Source organism: Anser anser (genome assembly GCF_964211835.1).
Source record: "Anser anser genome assembly, chromosome: 2".
NCBI classification, from domain to species: Eukaryota; Metazoa; Chordata; class Aves; order Anseriformes; family Anatidae; genus Anser; species Anser anser.
Window position 1 is genome coordinate 138,631,052 of NC_139721.1, and position 21,808 is coordinate 138,652,859.

The 21,808-nt window shown below is 40.1% G+C and overlaps 1 protein-coding gene and 1 long non-coding RNA gene across 4 annotated transcripts; both read left to right on the forward strand.

The window, feature by feature from the left end:
• Nucleotides 1-1,421: 1,421 nt before the first annotated feature.
• On the forward strand, nt 1,422-4,028 carry LOC310895503. The gene is made up of 3 exons (XR_014580737.1): nt 1,422-1,647; nt 1,775-1,860; nt 2,789-4,028. It is a non-coding gene; the product is annotated as an uncharacterized lncRNA (long non-coding RNA).
• A 1,333-nt stretch (nt 4,029-5,361) lies between these two features.
• On the forward strand, nt 5,362-20,799 carry LOC310894969 (uncharacterized protein). Of its 3 annotated transcripts, XM_083825705.1 has the most exons (6): nt 5,362-5,664; nt 5,776-7,093; nt 10,670-10,722; nt 12,868-12,926; nt 14,431-14,511; nt 16,144-20,799. In XM_083825705.1, exons 2-6 carry the CDS (start codon nt 6,985-6,987, stop codon nt 16,184-16,186), a joined length of 345 nt encoding a protein of 114 aa, XP_083681831.1. In that variant the 5' UTR covers nt 5,362-5,664; nt 5,776-6,984; the 3' UTR covers nt 16,187-20,799. The 3 variants fall into 3 exon arrangements, 1 of the variants encoding a protein (XP_083681831.1); XR_014580321.1 differs by lacking the exons at nt 5,362-5,664; nt 5,776-7,093; nt 14,431-14,511 and adding an exon at nt 7,593-10,541; XR_014580322.1 differs by lacking the exons at nt 5,362-5,664; nt 5,776-7,093; nt 16,144-20,799 and adding an exon at nt 7,593-10,541 and having other exon boundaries at nt 14,431-14,776.
• Nucleotides 20,800-21,808: the final 1,009 nt, after the last annotated feature.

Here is a 21,808-nt window from a genome sequence, read left to right on the forward strand (position 1 = left end):
ATTTATTAATTGCTTTTGTGCATCACACCTAAGGCTTTTTTGGGAGAGAGGTAAACTATTTGATGAATTAAAACAAGTCTATCTGAGTCATTTAAACTTGTTTTAAGAATGAAAAGGCAAAAAGACAAGCAATTCCTTCTGTGATTTTAATGCTTAAGAATTTGAACCGGTGCTTTGAATTCACCGATAGCACAGACTCCCTGTTTTAGCTGTTGTCCAACATTAGCATCATACCTCATGACTACAGTGAAATAGCACCATGAAATAGCCTACAGAGGACTAATACTCAGGAGAACAGGATTGTCTTCACCACTTGAGCAACATGTGAGCATAAGTAACTCACACTCTGGATCTCCTTTTTTTTTTTTTTTAAGGCATTTTCTTGTGCAAATATAGAGAGGGGAAGGAAATTACTTGGTTTACTATCAGAAAATGTTTTGAAATCTTTAGACGAATAATACTACTTTAGGTGAATAATACTACATGTCCAAACCTCAGTTTGAACAGCCAGACAAGATGTTCCACATCTCAGAAGACTTTTGAGAGTGTTTCAGCTGAACAAATGCTCATTGCTCTCAGTCCTTGGCTGCAAAAAAATGACCCTTAAAGCACTGAGCACTTCATTTGGAAGGGTTTTTCCACAGGCTTTTCCCCACTCTCTGGACCTGGTTGGCCTCCCCAGCCATTATGGGAGAGACCTGCTCCTCACTACCAGCTGGAAAAGGCCAGAGCAGCTGGGAGACTGCAGTTACAGCTCATTGTCTGACTATATCCTTGCATTTAGTGACTGCAAAAGAGATTGTCTTAAAGAATACCTGCAATTCTTAGTAATTGTGCTTGCTAAGAAAATGTGTTCACTTTATACTTTTTCATAGCAATCTAAAGCTACTTTTATGAAAATGCCGTTTTTATTTTAGATACTGCTATCAAAAATAGAAGAATGTAAAATGTATATACAGGGCTGTGATTGCTGAACAGATTGTTTAAGTTAGAGAAACTCTATATTTTATAGTTGTACAAATAACTCAGAATTGTTTGGATTATGAAACTAAAGATAACATGGAAGCTGTAAAAAGACATTATGAAAGAAAGAGTGATTAAAAAAATACCTCTCAGTAGTCTTCCATATGCCTTAGAACTTGCCACCAGAAGTGTAAAATTGTGTCAGGTTTAATTTCTGGAGAGATTTTGGAATCTTTCTGTTTGCTCATCTTCTTATTTTTTCTTATAATGTTTTACAATTCACTTTTGCAGAAGAGTTTATTTATTAAAAATACTATAAAAGTTTTTACTCCTGGTCAGAAATTATTTGCCAATAACTCACAATATTTACTTATTTTTCTATTATCCTGAATTTTGGGGAGGCTTTGTGTAAAGTATTTAATTCTATAAAGTAATTACAAACTATTTGCACAGTACTTACAGAAACTTGCCATTGAGCTATGAGGTTGCTTGCTTCAGCCCGGTGGTCTTGTTTCTTTCCTAATCTGGATGACTCTACCTCAGAAAAATGTAAAAGGCCCTCAAGGATGAGCTCCAGCATGAAGACTGGAGTTATCTTATGAGTGGTGTCAAAAGTGACAGCAAGCTCCAAAATCAACCTGGAAAGTTGCCACTTCACCGGATGAAGAACCAGTCCAGCAACTGGTATGTGTCATGACATATTTAACAGAATGGGGCCCTCTAGGAGGCTCCTGATATGGGCTTTTGGAAGTTATATTCCCCTCTGACATCTTATATTAATATGATAATTTTCATTCTGTTGCACATACAGCCAGGTCACACTGTCCATCATTCCATGCTTTCCCAATGATACCTACTGCAGCTGATCAACTGGACACCAAACAGAAGGGGAAAGAGGTGCGTGACACTGGAAGACAAAAGGGGCACTAAAATGTAGTCAGTAACTTTAAAATTCTTTTTTGTATTCTGGTTTCCTTGTTCATTTTAGTAGCCACTTTGAATTCATCTTAGGATGACTGCAATTGTTGGTAATTTTCTATATAAGGTCCCAGAAGTGGCATGTATGTGTAATTAGTAGTTACTTCGGTCAGAAATATGGAGACCAATGTATCTCTGTTATTGCATTTTCTTTTTTCCTAATGTCTTGTACTCATTGCACGATCAGCTAATCTCTCCCTTCCACTGCCAGCCTATAGCAGGAGTCTGTGTTATATCAGACACAACTTTGCATTCATACAATTTAATTTATTCAGGCCTGTCTTCATGACAACATTCATTTCCTGCTTCTCAAACCTGAGCTCTTCTTGTTCTGTATCATTCATCAACCTATTCTACTTAGTATGCCAAAATGATTAATGAAAACATTAAGTAAGATCAGTCCCAAGACTAAGCCTTGAGAGGCACATCTGGCAGCTACTTATTGGTACTTCTGTTTGCAGCTGGACCCTTTGCCATCTCACTTTGAGCCAGCTCACTATCTATTTCAGAATTTGTATGCTATCTCTACGTTCTTCATCTTAACTGTTTTCTATGTGACATAATGTCAAATGCATTTTGAAAACCAGATAAATGAGCTCTACTACAATTCTTTTGTTATTTTTTTTTTCTTTTTAAAGCAAACCTATTACCTTGTCAAGGAAAGATATAATGTTATTTCAGCATGATCTATCTTTAGTAAGCCTATTTTTTCACTTTATACTGTCTTCAGTGGGAGCAGCAAATTGAAAGTGAAAAATGTAAACCTTGCTCCTTTGGAAAATATTAGACCTTTATTACTGATATATTTGTTATTAGCTACTGGATTTATTATATTCTTTATTTTCAGATTTCATACCTGAAGAATTTCAACACAATGATCCAGCTGATTAAAGTCTTTGACACTTCCTGCTGTTCTTGACTTCTTATCCCAGGAAAATGAATGAAGAAAACATGTGGTGAGATGGGATGCAATGTTAGATGGTTTTAGTGCGCACAGAGCTTCCAAATGCTGATATGTAATGTCAGAAACAGTTAAAGATTAATGACAAATGTATTTCCAATAAGTTCATATTTGCATTTCCATAATGTGTTACACGAGAAAGGTAAGGATATAAGAGACAAGCAACATAGTTTTACCCTTCAGAATGTTTTCATTATGCCAGCTGGACCTGTAAGGTAATTTTCCCCCTAGCACAGCCTCTCACACATCCAGAGCTTTTCTCCTAGGTGAAGACAGCACAAAAAACTGCCGCAGGACCCTCTGGCAGTCAGCAGAGCTCGCCTTGCCAGGGCTGTGTCCTTCCAGCCCCGGGTTGCTCCTGCCTTGCTGGAGAGAAGGAGGCAGCGGCTGCTGTCACCCAGCCTTGCACCACCACCGTTCACAAGTGAAGTTCACAAATAGAAAGAGAAGGGAGCAAAGAGATAATCCGTCACGTGCGAGCTGAAATGAGACACATTTCAGATCGAGCCTTACAGGAAGATTTCTCTTTCTCTGCCACTAAATGAGAGATTAATGTGGTGAGCACGCACGAATGCTGACTGCCTATGTATGTCTGTGCAAGACTTAATAAATGTTTTGCTGTTGTTCAGCCACAATGAGAATATTATAACCAATCAACATTTTTGAAACAGAAATTAATTGTACACTTCATTGAGATGACACTGATAAGGTAAGTGACTGCTTCAGGCACTCAACTACTCATCTCTATTTATAGCTAGATAACTGAGGACAGAGAAAAAGGAAGTGGGCAGGAGAGAGAGTAAATCCCCAAAGAATAGCTATTAATTGCTTTGCAGTGACTCACCATATTCTTTATCAGAAGACAACTTTCAGCAGTTCTATTTTCCAGGTTTCACCTCACCAAACGACACCTCTGAGGCAGCCAGCCTTGGGGCCTGCCCCGCTGGCCCTTCCTGAGGCCGACCTCAGGCCAAGGCGACGGTGGCCTGGCACTGGCCTGGCAGCCCATGGTGCTTGGCACAGATCTGGCTCTGACCTACTTTAGGTGTTTACATCAAATGAGCGAGTCACACCCAGTATCTTTTGTTTCTGTAATTCCCCATCATAAAGTGACTATTGCACAAGATCAAAGGCAGTTTTTCTGTCAGCCCTTCCAACATGAGAGGTGTGCCATAATGACTGACAGGATAGAAGAAGTCACGAGTGCAAGAGAGCTAAAAGTGGCTTTGTGCAGACAGGTGTTGCAGTGAACCTAAGACAGCTCAGGTTGACAAATTCAGTTCAGCTCACTCCAGAATCTGTAAACACAGATATTGGCCCAAACTTCATCTGACTTTTACTGGCAGTGAAGTCTTGGAAAGGCATCAGTGTGTTATTGGAAGCCTCCTCGGAGGCATTTCAGTGCTTCTGATTCAAACCCTAACCAGGAAGTATAGAAAGAACAACAACAAAAAGCTTTAAAACAAGAAGTTTTAAAGCATCTGCGGCACCAGCTCTGATGCTGCAGTACTGAAATGATCTGAGCGTGACCCTGGAGGGAGCAAGCAGGCTTGGCTTACCTGGGCACACAGACACATGCAAGGGGAGAAAGACAGCATGAATGCTGTGAATGAGGTTGTTTTGCTGTCCCACTTGCAAATGCAGTAGTTTTTTAACACTGTGGCAGAGGATGAATGAACTGATAGAAGAGCACCAGAATTTTCTCCCCTTGCTTTTCTTTCCTTTTGGTCTGTTGGGGCTCAAAGTTGGAAATCCTCATTATATTCCATGATCCACCTCATGCTAGCTGGTTACTCAAGATGGTACAGACAGTACCGAAGGGCTGGAGGCCAGGACCAGGACTGCTGCTGTGACCTGGCTGCTTCACAGAAAGCTGCAGCCACTGCCGTGGCAGGGGAGAGCTGGAGAACACCAATGAGCTGCTTTTGAAGGACATTTTGTGGGTTGCTTTGCTCAGGGCAGCACATCTCAAGGCTCACAGAGTAACTGTCAGGTAGAAAGAATTGTGCTGCTGAACGCAAGTCAATGCGGCTGAAAGAAAAAAAAAATAACACTTTCTGGCAATCAGCACAGAGGTCACCCCTAGTGATGGAGAAAAAATAAAATTCTAATAATAATAATAATGAAACACTAGGTCTGCAGGGAGTACACAAAGACCCCAACACTGCGGGGATACTCTGGGGGAAGCATGCTTTGGGGGATGGAGGGAATGGAGAGATGACTGGAATATTTCTTGAATTCTCTTCTCACCCTGTGGGTGTATGATTTTAACAAAACTAGTCTTCATTACTTTTCCTACATTCACATAAACATTATCTGCACAAGAATGTAAACAACTGTAAAAAAGTGGAATCTTGGAAGCAGGACAGCTCCTGAAGAGTGCCTGCTTTCTGAAAACATGCACGTGCACACAGTCCTGCAGCTTGCAGCCTGCAGCTTGGTGCTTCTGGCCTGGCCACTCTGCCAGTAACTTACTGGCTGGCATGCAGGGGGATGAGGGCCTGCAGAGCACCAAGCATGGACGTTCCTGGGACCCAGGCTCTGGTGAGAGCTCAGGTACCACCACAGCTCCCAGTACCCAGTGCCTACAAGTTTTTACATGAAATGATCATGTCTACATGATTCATCATTTTTTCAGGCAGAGGAGTCTGCCTTCTGCTGATCTCCAGGAAGCTGCATTAACCTCTCTGAACCTGTGTCTGCTTTCCCCAAACCTTGCTGAGGTCCAGGTTGATTAGCCCCAGCACAGATCACCGCTCTTGGTTAGTTAACAATGTGTCTGCCTGCTCTTTAGCCAGGATTCTTTCTGCGCTGGCATAAGCAAGGATTCTCCAGACATGCCTTCTTCCATTCTTTTTTTCTCTTCCCCACAGAAGTGACAGGATGTTGACATGAGTCCTGCCTGTCAGGGTGGAGGAGCATGGGCTGTGGGAAGTGAGGACAGCGCAAAGTGGTGGTTGTTATTTTTCTGGTTTCTGTGGAAGAACAGGTGAAGTATTTCACTGCCTCTGTTTGGAGCTGTCATACTGAAAGTCTCTTTTCAAAACCTGGACAAGGTGAGGGTAGGTAGTTATTTTTCATTTTCTTTTCTGTTAATTCTTTGGTATTTCTTCAGTATCCAAGTAGTGAATAGGTGGTTACTGTTGACCTGGACTATCTAAGTGTGTCCTGTTGTTTTCAGGTCACAGAAGAGCGCTGCACTGGGCTTTCAGGAAGCAAACAGATGAATAAGATTTGAAGAACCCAATGGAACATGATGGGGGCAATTACAACACAAAACACATTAGTGATATGGGTAACTAAAAAGCAAGTAAGACAGTGATTTAAAAGATCAGATGAAGTTATTAACCATAGTAGTCCTCTGCAGAGATCACATCAGACATAAAGAGCATGACTGTCTATGTCAGAGCAAAGAGCAAACTGGTTGTCTTCCAATGCTAGAAATATAGTACGTTTCCTGTACTTTAAATTGTATTATCAATCTGCTGTGCATATATACAATGCCTGCCTTAAAATTAATTGTGTTTTTCCATTATTGTTGGGAATGGCAAGTGTTGATAGTGTCCCATTCCTCTTGCTTTGTTGCCAATTCCCTACCTAAATATTTTTCACTCGCATGCAGGCTTATGCTGGGAAATGTTCCCCAGATAAAGTTCACTGCTGAACCTCTGTGAGTTGTGCCTAGTAAAATGCTGAGATGTGACCTTCACAAGGCAGCACTATGATGAAATAGCACAGAATATATTCTCTCAGCCCTCTTCGACAATGGTAGTAAATGTTCATGACATGTTCTAAAACCTGAAAATTTAGGCTAGGTCCTGATTGCACAAGGAGGCAAATGAATGAGGATTGCACCAAGTTTTCACAGGGCTCTATAACTGCTTTTTGTTATTAAGGGATGCTAGGGCTGTCGTGAAAAAATCAAGCCTGAAAGGAAGGGCACTGTAGAAAGAGACTGACTGGGAATCAGACCAGGATTAAAAATAGAAAAGAAAAAGAAGGAGAGCAGTGAGGTGAGTCTTCTTTCAGGACCAGAGAAACTATTGCAGTATACAGTAAAGTATATACAGTAAGTGTTTGATATGATCCTGCGGCAGGAGGAGAATCTACACAAACTGATACTGGATCCATTGCCTTTGACAGCAAATATGGGTTGGTGGACACAAACCTGCATTCATTTCCTCATACTGGGTAGGTAGCTTACAATATGCCCTGACATATATCAGCAGTTGCTTTAGCAAAGGCTTTGCATACATCTTTATTCCTTTATGTGAAACCTTGAACCCTCCTATTTTCTCTGAGATGAAGGAGTCCACACAGACATCTGCTTGAATTTTTTTGAATTCACACTGTGAATGCAGCCTGGCAGTGCTGATTTCTGGATCCACCACTCAAAGAGGATGTGATGTTTGAATGACAATTCATGGCTGAGTGATCCAGGAATCAACCTCATAATGTTTCACACGTGAGGCTCGACATTTGCTAAAACAACCCAAGAGCAGGCATGGGGTCACAAGTAAAGAGGCTGGTCCCTATTGATAGGATGCAAAGGGGAGCAGGAGGTCCCACACATGACACTGAAGTCCACCTAGTTTGTCCACCAGGTCTTGTCCTGTATCCCCTTGCAGTGTGGCCTCCAACTCATTCATATGAAGGGAGTGTGACAGTGTAGAAGAGGCACTGTGCAGTGCTGCTGCTCCCAGGGGTGGTGGGGAGTGCCCAGAAGGGGCCGAGGCCATTTTAACCTCTACCAAGCTACTTCAGCAGTGTGAGATGTGTGACTTGGTGCTGATCCAAGGAACTCTGACAATATTGTAAACAATCAAAAAATCTGGGAGAGAGGAAAATGAAATCTAATATTAGCCACAATCAGCACTCAGAAAATTCCCGTTGAGTATTGTTTGTGGCCATGGTACTAATCAATATTAAGATCTATTTTTCACTTTTTGAAGAGAGTTATTTTTACTAACACAGGGGTAAACAGTAACAGATATCTGTTTTTTTCATCTTAAAAGCATTTAATGTAAAATCAGACCTCATTATCTATCAGAAATATACTGTTAAGTTTGTAGAATGTATAAATGAGTACTAGCCCATTGCATTTTTCTTTTAAAATTATTTTTTGTTCATTTGGTTGACAGTCTATTGTGCAAGAATGCAGTGCAGTGATTAATTTTTACTATAAATTAATTGTTTCCCTCATTAGCATATATAAACACCTAAATATCCTATAGGTATCTAAATTTGTTTTAATGTGAATATGCTTTTCTTAGTATTACACACCTCACTCACAGTTGAAATCTAGGAGAAAGGAAAAAAAAAAACACTTACTGTAAAAGGTATTTGCTGGAAGGTTTTATAGCCTGTTTGGTAGCAGGTGAACAGCCATCAATATCAGCTGGAACAAAGTCAGAAGACCTGTAGCTCAGCAGCTGGCTGAGAGAAAGGGCAAGTCCTCATGGCTCAGAGTTTCCACACCATGTCAAGCTCCTCATAATAAAATCCTTAGAATCCACCTGCTAAAGCCTTTGGTCTAAGAAGCAGGCTTATAAAGCCTCTGACTTTGAGGTCTGCTTTCTGGGACTCAATCATATTACTTCATCCTCTGAAGGAAAGCTGACATTAGTGGGGCTTGGTGGTGGCTGTATTAAAGGACAGAGTGTGACCCACTGGCTTAAAAAAAAAGAGGGAGGACTCTAAGGTTCAAGTCCAGAGCACCGCTTGACACACTGAAAGGAATAAAATCATTGCCTTATGAAGTAAAATAAAAATTAGAACATTTTCTCTTCAAGACCTATAAATCGACGTCCATGAACACATGCCTTATATTGAGGACTTACTTTGTAATAGTCTAGCAGTCCATTACTCTGTACTTGGTAGCTTGGACAGGTGAGATGTCCCCTCACTCTCTCAAACATTTTGTTACAGATGGCAGATCTTATTTGCAGCTGCTTGAACTTCTACTTTTTAACCATGTGTAAGCATTGAAGAAAATCATGCTGGGTGTCTGATTCTGGATAATTTTCTAGGAGAAACTTCCAGCGGAAGAAATCCTCCTGGCTCCAAGAATGAGGTTGGGGGTGAAAAGAACACACTGTTTTGCCCATGTGGGCCCAGGAGGGACTAGTTCAGGTAGGGACTGGGAGGCTCAGCAATGCAAACTGCTCCAACTGCCAGCTCTGCAACTTTAAAGCCCCAGCATGAGAGAGCATACTGGATAAAGAAGTCCTTCCCACGACTCCAGCTGCTGTCTGTATCGCTTCTGGCTAATGAGAGGCAGAAGCAGAAGAGGAAGAAGACAAGTGGCAGGAGATGGCAGCAAAGGTGCCATAGATAAGCAGGGGGGAAGGATGAAAGCTGAGCACTAGTCTGTAAGACACTTTCCCCAGCACAGGGCCTGAGACCTGAGCCTCAGTCTGCTATCAGCAAATACCTGTGAAACCACTGATAAAACCAGCATGGCAGTCATTTCAGGAGATGGCTCAAACACTGCACTATTGCCATCGGTTGCTTCAAATCACCCACTACCAGAAACCTGGAGCTTTCATCCTTCCTGATATGGTCAGGAGAGACTGTTCTCATGCAAATGGACATGTTCAGCTTTGCATTGTTTAAAAAGGAAACCCTAAGAAATAAAAATACTATTAAAAATACCCTAAGATTACATAGTCAAGCACTGAAAAGACAGGAAATACCAGACTCGGGTTGTGAGGTGCACCTGCCTTTGGTCTCCTTGTACCCATTTAGTAGGATATGACTCCAAAAGAAGTGACTATGTGCTCATTTTTCTGTGGGCACCCTGACTCATTTAGAGCAGAGGATGGACATTACTCAGAGCATGAAAGCTGGTGAATGGGGCTGTGTGGGACTGCTTCACCCAGACATGGGAAACATGTCCTGGGTTACACAAGGGGCTTCAGGATGGTTTCAGTCTATGGTTCTGATTTTCCACGTCAGGACTGGCATGAATCACAAATGCTTTCTATTGCAAAAGAAGTTACAGAAAGCTGCTTTTTTTCACATATGAAATTTTATGATAATGTTAACTGCTGTATAAGCTGGTCCCCATGTTTTTGTAGGGAGAGGTGAGGTTTTGGTGAGATCGATAGAGAGAGGTGGCAAAACATCACCAGATATTCAGGAATACAGATGCTTGAAGCCTGAAACAGGAGCAGTAGAAAGTAAGTAGAGCTGTGATCTAAAGGGGAGAAAACAAGGAAGAATTACATTGTTAAAGACTGTCATGGGGAATACTGTCAGAGGCCAGGTTAAAGTCAAACAGAGCATACTCTGGCATTGTTTTTTCATACCGAATGCTTGACCTTACAGACACATAATTTAAAGATCAGCACATTAAATTTATGTATAAGAAAATACCGGAGTCAGATACAGAACCATCTACTTTCTATTCGATCACTTTTTTTTTTCTTTTTTTTTTTTTTTTAAATTCAGCTCAGGTTATAATCACTGAAATATGTTGAAACATTGATGAACTCCATACGGCTTTGCTATATGTACAGAAAACAGCTTCAGCTGAAACTGTTTTCTACCCAAGAAGCAAAGAGCAGCTGGGCACTGCAGAGTGCTCTCACCTCCCATTTGAAAGATAGCTCTTTCTGATGAAGATCAAAAAGTTTTGGTGAGGAAATTTAAAAACATATAGTTATCAATCCTACTGTTTGATAAAATAAAGCAGACTTTCCAATTGTATTCTTCTAGCATTTTCCTGAAGCTTATTAATTTTATTTATTTATTTATTTATTGCAGAGGGAGATAAAGAATCCGGAGGAAATGCCAGTGAAGAGGCAAAATGGAGGAAGGTAAACGTTTTGCCTGTAGATATTCCCAAAGTCTAGACCCTCACAGAAACTGGAACTTACCAAATCAGTCCTAATTGCACAGTTTATAACAGAGAGCACTTAAATGGTTTCCCAAAGGCATGAAAGTAACGCCCAAAGTATTGAAGAGTCTTCTTCTAGACCCTGTTCCCAGCTCTCAATCCTGGATCTTGGAAACCAGAGCATGAAAAGAAAGCAAATGCAGGCACACTAACCTAAAAAAAACAAACAAACAAATTACAAACCATGTGCTGCTTTCTTACTCTACATACCTTGCTTCTGTCATACAAATACAGTTAGTATCTTGCTAATATGTGTGTGCTCGCATTAAAATAAAAGAACAGGTCAAGGAAAAGAGCCATGGATATAGGAGGCACTCTGATTGCTAGTGTTATTTCTACAATTGTAGTAGCTTTCATTTTAGCATTAAAGTTTTCTAGGTGTAGAATAATTTCATCAGCTCTCTCGAGCCTGACAAAGAAAAAAAAAAAGACATAAAATCAGAAAGCTACCAATCACTTTTTCCTAGCACTTTCACTTAGAAAACATTAACAAGGTATGTTGTTTCATTTTTAATTGGGATTTTTCTGAAAACAAAAAACAACAAAAACAAACAAAGAAAAAAATCACAAACCCACACTTAATATGCTTATCCCGAAAACATATTAATTTGTATGACTTGGATTCTTTCTGCAGCTGATATTCTCTTTAATCAGAAATACTGCACAGAATCAAAGAAAAAATGCTGATTTATATTTTATTGCTCATGTTTTATCTTTCTCACTTGCATAAAAGACCTATTTTCTGCATTTTTAACAGATCTTAATTTGAATATGTTAACACATATTCGTATGCCTATTCTACATACAAATATTTTGTATAAGTATAGAACAATGCCTACACATATATGCATAGACATAAATATGTAGATATATACAACTTTCAATTATTTTTTTAAAATACATCAAAGAAAATCACTATTGTTATCCACCAGCTGTGACCAGAACTGTCTCTTTAACGTGCTGCATTTAATGAGACATTATGTTAGCGTTTCTTGCCTTTTGTGTTTCTCAGGAAAAAAAAAAAAAAGTTTAAATCGGTAAGGGAATTATGTAAATAACGTACCAACCCTGATGAAACAGCAATTATATATCTCAGCAGCTGCGTACATCCATTTATGATAGATGATTAACTAGCAAATTGTTGGCATATTTGTTTTATGGAGCATTTGGCAATTTAACTATTAGCTATGAAGGTTTAGCCAAAAGTCATTAAAATGCTGAGACTAGTATAGATCACAGCTGGTGCTGTTTTAGCAAACTTATAAAAACATCAATATGTAAGCACTACCTTAAAATGAAGGACTCCCTCCACAATGGGGAATGCAAGCAGCGTGACCAGATACCACACTGGGCCCCTCATCCAACCATTCAGTGGTTTGTGGAGACACAGAAGACCTGAGTTTTGGATTCTTGTTCTGTTTGCGGGTGATTTGAACCCTAACACCTGTGTCACAAAAGCTGCCTTATCCATTTGTCCTACTGATATTCTGCAAGGAGGAGTACCTCTGCATTAGACCAGAATACAGGCACAAGTTTAGAAAGCCCTTAGAGCTTCACAGGTCTTGGCTTTTAGAGGCTTCGATTCCAGTTCCACTTTGATGGATATCTAATATAAATCTCTTGCAATGTGGGTTTAAATCTGTTCAGAAAGGAACCTGCATCTTGGATCTCCACAGTCTGGGTAAGTGCAATGACAAGGAAAGAAGAGCAGACAGATAACCTCTTCCAGGAATGACTGGAGTGGCTGAAGACATTGTCGTCTTACCGGTAGAATTTAGTTGTGAATTGTTCCTTTCTCTTTTCAGTGCCAAATGAAGAGAGATTCAAGCTGTAGAAGCAGACTTTGCACTAAAGATGGAGATTTATATGTATTTTCTTATGCTGCATGCTGTTGCAAGCAGCTGAAAACTGTATCTATCAGCTGTAGATACCTGAAAAGATTGTAGGTTGCTTTGAAGGTAGATAAGTTTAGGTTCTGGAAAAGAACTGTTAACTGAAGTGAGCATCACTACCCATCTGGGGTTTAAGACTTGTCTGAAAGCTTTTTTTTTTTTTTTTTTTTCAGGGGGACAATGAAGATTCCAGTTCTTCTATTACTGTACTTCATGATTTACATGAAAACAGGTATTGTGCAATTTTTAAGTTAATCACATATCCCCGTGCTTTGATGAAGGAGGTGTTGATGCTTCCTCATCCACTCTGCTGGCCTCGATCTTCTCTCATCCCTGACTCCTCACTGGCCCACTTTCAGAGTCACTTTCTCCAAGCACTATGTTGCAAATACAGCACTTGTTGCCAGACACACTCAGATCCATAGCATGCAGGAGCAGATATAAGGACGGGAGGCTTTCCCCCTATCAGTCCCCTGCATGTCTGCCCTTTATCTGGGCCTAGTCAAACCCAGAGCAAACATTGATCTGTTAGTGCTGCTACACGGAGATCATGCAGCTCTAGCTGTTAATTACAGGCAGAAAACTCACTATTTAGTGGAGAGAGGCAAGCATCAGAGTAACTTCACATGTAGCTGCAGCTGCACTGCTGTGCATATATACGTATACATCACAGTTACACCCTGCCTTCTTCTCCCCTGCTGTCCTTGTGCCTGCTCTCCCCTGCCCTCTGCCCACACTGGTCTCATCCCTCCAGAAAGGAGCCATGTGAGCTCCTTTTTAACATTTTTAACTTATTCTTTTGGAGGTCTGAGACAAAACAGAAATGAGCTCATGATGCTGAGGCCACACTGGTTCAGCAAATTAGCCTGCTTCAGCGTAATTTTGCTGTGAAAGTAAACAGAGGAGATTAAACAGCAAATTGCACCTTGCCAAAAAGTCCACTTTTTTTTTTTTATTTGAAATACCAGATACAAACCATATTTTTCATGTGTTCTTCACTTATTTCATCATCAGCCTTTCCAGCATCAGAGTTAACCTAGAAGATTAGTGAGGAATTAGAGAAATATGTTGTTTTCCCTGTTTGTGAAACACTCTTTCCAGGAACAGTATTCCCTTCTGCTTCTCTTCTCTCAAATTTCCTTTTAACCTGTTGCTATGCCTGTGCTGTGTGTATGCACTCAGTTTACACCATAAGCTGCTTACAGCAAGGAGGCATTACTTGTACTCTTCTATGCAATTTTGTCACTATGGACGTAGCAACCCACTCAAATGATCTTCGTTATACAAGCTATGAGGGGAGATGAGTAATTCATCACATCAGTCATAACTCCCTAGTGAGGTGGGAGGCTATGCTTTGGAGACTGGCTATAATCTGTTCAAGTGAACTTGATGATATGTGGCTATTGTTGAGAAAAAGGAAAAGAAAAATGAAAAAAAAAAAGAAAAAAATAGGAAAAAAGAAAGAAAAAATAGGAAATAAAGAAAAAGAAAAAGATAACTTGCATAAATCACACAAGCTGTGATGGGTTTTTACATTTTTTTCTGAAGGTGGAAGAAAAATTTTCCCCTTTAACCTGTTGTGTGGCTTTCTGTGAGATTCATCAGGTGAGACGTCTGTCTCGCATGGTACAGGGGGGTTGGAAAGCACTGTGGGATACCCTGCCACAATAGATTCATCTAAAATGTTAGATGAACCAAGTCCAGGCTTTCCCACTTTCTCATTTTTTCTTACTCAGTGCACAAGAGGATGGTGAGGAAGAAAGCAGGAGGAAAATCTGCTTGAAAAGTTGCCTTCCTAAATTAAGTGGGATAAAGAGGTGACCTGAATTTGTTTGCTTGTTTTTAAATAAAGAACTCATGAAATCTTAAAAAGCAGCTTTTGACTGTAAACAGTGACTTTGCCTATTTAATGCATCTTAAAAGACTTATTCTGCCTCCTTCCACCTCCAGATGACAGGGAGGCTTCCCAGGGAATACATGCAGGGATGTTGCCTTCCTCAGGCTCTGAGCTTTTGGTGGCTTAAATAGTTTCTAGCCCTTCTGGCTAGAAAGAAAACCCAAAATATAAAAGTGTTCTCATGCTTTCTCAACAGTTTTAATCTACTTGTGTGCTTATGGGGGCTAAATGAAGTGCTGATTAAAGGCATTTTGCTCCTAGCCTCTGCTTCTGAGAGAGGAGTGTTCACATCTGAGTCACAACTCTCCTGCAGTCATACCCACCAGCTGCCCATCCCTGGCTCTCCCCTTGCGACCCCACGAGTAGGTGTGCTCTGAGCAAGAGGTGCTGCTGGTTCACCATCTCCTGCCTTTCTTTGCCTTCTTGTCACAGTCTGGACATCTAACTCCACAATTATGGGAAAATGAGAACCTCCAAGTGGGAAACATTAGCACTACCTAGCTACTGTCTCCCTTTCCCTCTTCTCTCTCCATCTCCAACCCAGCATATTGTGCTGCTTTGTCAGATGGTACAGTCGCTGGCACCAAAGATAGCGTGAACTGATCGTCTGAACTCAGGAGAGAGCCCTAAAACCTTGTTATTTCAAAATGGCATATTTTGATGCTTTTTATTTGCCTTCTGGGTTTGAGTTTTTAGAGTCATACCAGTGATTGCAATCATGAAGCCTGCATTTTTTTCCTAAAATGGGACCTCAGGCTGCCATTAATAGTTTCTTTCCACAGATGAGGCTTTAAGAAAAATATCAAACATTTTAAGACTCATAATAAAATCTTGAGAACTGTCAACGTTTTATGTCATTGGCTCCCTTGCTCTCCTCATCTCTTCCTGCCTTGAAAAACCAGTTCATTCATGTCAGATAAGAGAGCCAGGATTCATGATATCCATCCAAAATTGGAGTGCAGAAACACATTTTGCAGGTCAGGCCAATCTCATCTCACAATCTTTAATAACAGTTCCATTTTAGAGCATTTGGAGAGTAGAAAATTAAGAGTAAACAACAATATTTTATCATGATAAAAAATGCAACCAGGGCCCAAAATATACTTTTACTTTGGAGGGGCCTCCTTTAATGCACTCTAAAGCTTTGGAGATGACTACATGGTAGAGTGAGCTGTAGTCCTACTGGGTGAGGTGCAAGATACCAAAGACATCATTTTGGTTTAACTTGGAAATAGAGTTGAGGCCATTATTTAGTTCAATAATAAAAATAACAAATCATCTTGCTTTTGACATTTTTTTAATGAAATGTCGTCTTTTCAATGAGAGATTTTTTGTAACCTGAAATTACAACAGCAAAAAAAATGGTTTTGAGAGCAACCATCTGAATTTTCCTTGACAGATTAAAATTCTGAAAACCAAAACCAATTTCACTACATTTTTGTGAGAAAATCTTTGAAGTGTGTGAGTGTGTGTATACATGTATGAATTGATCCTGTTTGTCGTTTTATTCTGCAAATAAGAAAAATAAAGCATTCCTTTATTGTTATGATAGGAATGCCACAGATCTGCAACTGAAGCTGAGAGGCCCACAGTAGTCGTCACTGAAAGAGAAAAGTCTGCTCCTGCTCCAGGACACGTACAAACCCAGATGTCAATTAGAGGAGAGAGAAATGAGTCAGGGTGATGAGGTCACATTAGAAAAACAGAGTTTAGCAGAAAAACAGGAGTCTCAGCCTGCCACAAGAGCTTTTTTCAGGATGATGTAATTTCTATTAAATGGCTTGAAATTAAGTTATTATCCAGTACTGCGCATACCCCAAAATATTGACATGTATGATGTTACGTAGTTTTCCCAAAGAGAAGAAATATTCAAAAAATAATTATGATATCTCAAAATACTGTGATTTGTTTTAGTGGATACAAGTACTGTGGTTTCCAAGGTTTTCAACATTTGAAAGAACATTTGCAGACCTTTTTTGAAATAACTGTCCTTGAGTATAGAAGACAGTCCCCTCTTTTTTACAATTAACTGAATATAGTAAGTACATCACCATAAAACTTTGAAAGCATTGGGATCAACTTATTGTTTGACAAAGCTAAAGCAAGAATAGTAATCAATCCCTTGGCAATGGAAATTTTAAATTTAAAATAAGCTTTAACAAAGCCTTTGAACCTTCAAACACTTTATCCTGAAGAAATTAATGGGTCCCTGTAGAAGTCTTATTTCCTTTTCTGTTGCAGTTATATATACTTCAATTACATTAATCAACAATGCAACCAAAAAAAAAACAGATAGAGACCAGGCTCCTGGAAAAAAATTCTCCCATGCCTCTTTGCTTCTTCTCCCCTTTTTCCCCCCTTTTTGGACTGGAGTTGCTGCTTGGAGTTCCTCAGAAAAAAAGGAAAAAAAAAAAAAAAGAAAGGATGTTCTGATTTTTAAACTCTGTTTATTTCAGCTTCAGTCTGCTGTCATAATTACACTTCCCTCCACCCCGACCTATTCCCCTCTCCAGCAATTTGTGTTGACTGCCGCAACACCTATGGATGAAAGCAGCCCTACGTGAGAGGTTTCATTCTGCTGCACTTGGAACAGCACTGAAGAGTCCTTCAAATGTTTCTCTCTTTTAAAAGCAATTGCAACTTTATGGAACATTTTCTTTTTCCTCTTAGGAACAATTACAGTTGTGGTCCCCAAGCTGCCATGCCAGCCTCTGCCTTTGGGCAAAAATGAATATATTTTTCATGTTTCAATACATCAAAAACTCCTAGAAGTGACCTTCCTTGTTACAGGTATAGCTTGTGGCTGCCTTTTTTGTGTCTACTCTTAAATCCCATCATAGTTATAGTTTCAGTCTAGCTCGGCTTCTCCCAAACATGAAAAGAGAGCCTGTGTGAACTGTTGACACTGTTTTCCCCTCTCAGTTCCTTTGCTCTCCTTAAAAACCCAAAGCCTAAAAATAAATGTCTTCAGATTCAGCCCTCCATCTGGTGTCTCCTCACACAGCTTTGTAAGGAGCTCATATCCACCATCCAACATTGTTTTGCTATTCCTGTGATGAGCTCTCTGCTAGCATTACCTGGGAGCACCGCCACGTAGAAGCTGCATGTCTATTAGTATTTGTACTATAAACGTCCTACTTAAGGGGTTTATATAACTCAGAAGTAAGAATTTGTTTTTGGCTGAAGCTCATTACCTCTCAGCCAAAAAGCAAAATTTTGTTTAATTTGACATAAATGAAATTGATGTGCTGTCGCAGGTCTATTTATACTGAGGGAAGGGCTCTTGTCTTTAGATCAGCTTCTCCAGATACCACGTGAGGATTGCTGTGCTGGCAGAAAGTCCGCAGTGTTGGGTTAGAATTTGTGTAGTCTCTGACACAGATAGGTGAGGAGGTAACTAATGCAAAGTGAGACAGAGACCAGTACAGAGTGATTCACCATATCTTTCCCTCCCAGTTCTACACAGGCTACAAGAAGACCAAAGAGTGACATGCTATGCCCCACTGCAGTAAAGGGAAATTTGGCATTTTCTTCGTCTACCATATAGAAATGCTTATTTATTTGTAATTGCAGATAACTAGCTGACAAGGTGGGCTGATCACTTGACAGCAAGTCACAGCACAGCCACTGAATTGTGAATAGCAAAGTGCCTGGGTAGATCATGGAACAGATTCTCCATGAAGTTATGTTAAGGCATATGGAAGACAGGAAGGTGATTTGAGACAGCCAGCACAGCTTCACCAAGGAATGAATGATCAGAGGGCTGGAGCACCTCTCCTATGAAGACAGGCTGAGGGAGTTGGGGTTGTTCAGCCTGGAGAAGAGAAGGCTCTGGGGAGACCTTACAGCGGCCTTCCAGTACCTAAAGGGGGCTACAGGAAAGCTGGAGAGGTACTTTTTGCAAGGGCATGTAGGGATAGGACAAGGGGTAATGGCTTTAAAGAGAAAGAGGGTAAATTTAGATTAGGTATAAAGAGGAAATTCTTTACTATGAGGGTAATGAAGCACTGGAACAGGTTGCCAAGAGAAGTGTTGGATGCCCCCTACACAAGGGCAAAGATCCTCCAAAGGGATCTTTAAAGTTCCCTTCCTACCCAAACCAGTCTATAGTTCTGTAATTCTGTGAACTCCAGCCTTGACTGTAGTGGGTGCAATCACCCTGAAGCCAGAGGGTGGGGGGAGAAGGAGATTCCCCCTGTGCTGGGATTCCATGTGTATAATTGTGTACAGTACAGTTTTGATGATTTTGAAATGGCCCAATTTGTCTGAAATTAATGCTTGCATGTTCAGATTTCTTGTGTTTCTACCTTTCTTCTTTCCTCTGCAATAAGCTTACATAATTTGCTTTGTAAGCGTGTTCAAATTTTGGAGGTGTGTCTTTACTGAATTTGTCTTATGTTTAATAAGACATGCACATACAAATGTCTTTTAAACCATGATGAAAAGAACTGTTAATACAGATTGTTAAGTTAGTTCACTGAACTCATTGAAAAGTAACAGTAACAGACTGGTTGTGAAATGAAATATCTTGTTTTGCTTCCAAGGAAATTGCAGAAACAATTTTGTGGTTGAAATAATTATGGATATGGGTGTGTTTTATATAACATGGGTACTTAATTGCTGCATTTAAAGCACTCTGACTTTTTTTAAAGTACTTTTATTTATAATAAACTTCTGCATGTCCAAAATTGGTTACAGCAGTTTTAAAAACTGTAGACAAAATACATAAGACAGAGCCTTGAAATTCACACCACTTCCCAAATGTAGCCATCCCGAGATGACTGCTGATGACAGTTCTCCCAAGTTCATTTGAATTTCTGTAGCATTATAAAAAATTAAGTAAAATTCTTGGCCTCATTTTTTTCTGCCTTAGTATAAAATTTCTGACATGGTAGTCTGCTTGATTTACAAGCAGAAACCAGTGGTTATCTGTAAAGAGTAACCCATTTCTGGCTTCTGTACCCCTTTCTGGATGTAGAAAATAAACTATGAAGTAGAAAATAAGCTATTAAGTAAATACGTAATGGAGAACACCACAGGCAACCTAAATCCTAATGACTGGAAGGTCAAGTGCTGGGACGACCTAGACTTGCTCAGTGACAGTGAATTACTGAATGTTGTCCAGAAATCTACAGAAGAGGCAGATAATGCGGAACATATATATATATATATGTATATATTTGCCAATAAGGGCTCGTGCAATTTGCAGCAAAGAAACATTTTGAAGCATTAACATTGTCATGGACATCAAGAAACAAGATCAGTTTTACTGCCTGAGCATAGTAGTGAGCAGAAACCTCCCAAAGGAATTGACATTGAGAAAGGTACCCACCAGTAACTAATTCCCTCAGCAGATGATACACAAAGATACACAGCACCTACACGAGGCACAGTTATTGATCCATTGCAGAGTGTCTGGGGGAAGCTCTGGAGTAGCAGATCAGACAAAATATTCAAAAGTAAATTAGATAACTTTGACAGCCAGATCACGAGTGAGTAAATGGGGCCCAAAACCTTTTGGGAAGAGCCACCAGAGAGGAGAGCAATGTACTTCCTGTACTTTGCAACAGAGAGAATGTGGAGCAGGGTAGAAGAGAGATCTTTGTGCCTTGTGGCTCTGTCTGGGTTTAAAAAAGAAGTATTAACCTGTCCAGAAGGTGAATTACAGGTAAATCAAGAGCCCCCAGAGCATTCACTCATCCTGGGCAACATGGGGTAATTTGCTAGACCTTGCCACAGACCCAAGACTAGATTCTGACCAGTGCAACTTCCTGGGACTTTGATGCAGTAATTTATATGACAGATTTATGGGGGAAGCAAAAGAGCAATTTAACATCTTTTCTTATCTCTCTCCTGCTTGACTGGCATTGCACACATCTCCTCCACTTCTCCAGTTCAGCTGAGACTCAATCCATCACCAATTATGTGTACATAAATCAGGGATGAGATCAGAGGCAGAGCCTTTGTATAAAGAAAAATCTGCTTTTACTGCTTAAGCAATAACAATAATTAGCAATAAGATTAACCCAAAGCTGTATGTACAGAGTACAATAATATTGTGAAACACAGATTTTGGATCTAAAATTTGAGAGTTATGATATCAAACCTACCAGAGAAGAGTCTTAAAAGAAAGGACAATGGTGGTTTAAGCTACTTTGACAGTTCCTCTGTCCTATTACAAAGCACTGGAACTGGTCAAAGTATGTGATTTGACCTTCTGCTTTCTTTTGTGTAGAAAATTTTCTTTTAAAAGGGAACAAACTCTTTCCTTCCCCCACTGCCAAAAAGGAAAAGGAAAAGGAAAGGAAAGGAAAGGAAAGGAAAGGAAAGGAAAGGAAAGGAAAGGAAAGGAAAGGAAAGGAAAGGAAAGGAAAGGAAAGGAAAGGAAAGGAAAGGAAAGGAAAGGAAAGGAAAGGAAAGGAAAGGAAAGGAAAGGAAAGGAAAGGAAAGGAAAGGAAAGGAAAGGAAAGGAAAGGAAAGGAAAGGAAAGGAAAGGAAAGGAAAGGAAAGGAAAGAGAAAAGAATATTTTTTTCTGTAACTGACAGTTATGCTCTTGTGCATTTCTACTTGCTCCCATTTTTTCCCCTAGACTATCTACCATTCAGCAATTTTTCAACATGGTTTCATGAAAGTTGCAGAAAGAAGAAGAACTGCAAATGCTTTGGAAAAGTTTATGGGTTCTTTTTTTTTAGAAAGGTTTAAAATTGCACATCAACCAGCTGTGAATGACATGGCATTAAATATAAGAAATCACAGAGGCAAAAAGTGTGGAAAAAAACACTAGGATTGCCTAGAGAAGGCAGGCCATATGACCTTATGACACAATGGCCATATGACACAACTTGCAGTCTGGAGTTTGCTGCCTCTGCATCACTCACCCTACCCTTCCTATGGCATTCTCACTGATGATTTTGGCAACACCTCACTTCATTTGCTGGCATTTGTGACTCTCACTCTGCCCATGCCCTGCTGTGCGGATGAGGTGTTCAGCCTACTAGTCCTCATAAGCAGCATAGGGGTTAGATGTTACCTGCTGCAGAGCGGGATACTGCATTACCTTTCCTTTTGGCTTTCCACCACGACTACTCTCCTCCACCCAAGCAGTGTTTCTAACTTGTCTGCTGATATAAGCCAGGGAAAACTCAATTGGTTCTTCTGCCTTTGGTGAAATTTGGCATACAGTTAGATCATCCTGACAGGTATTGTTTGCCTGTAG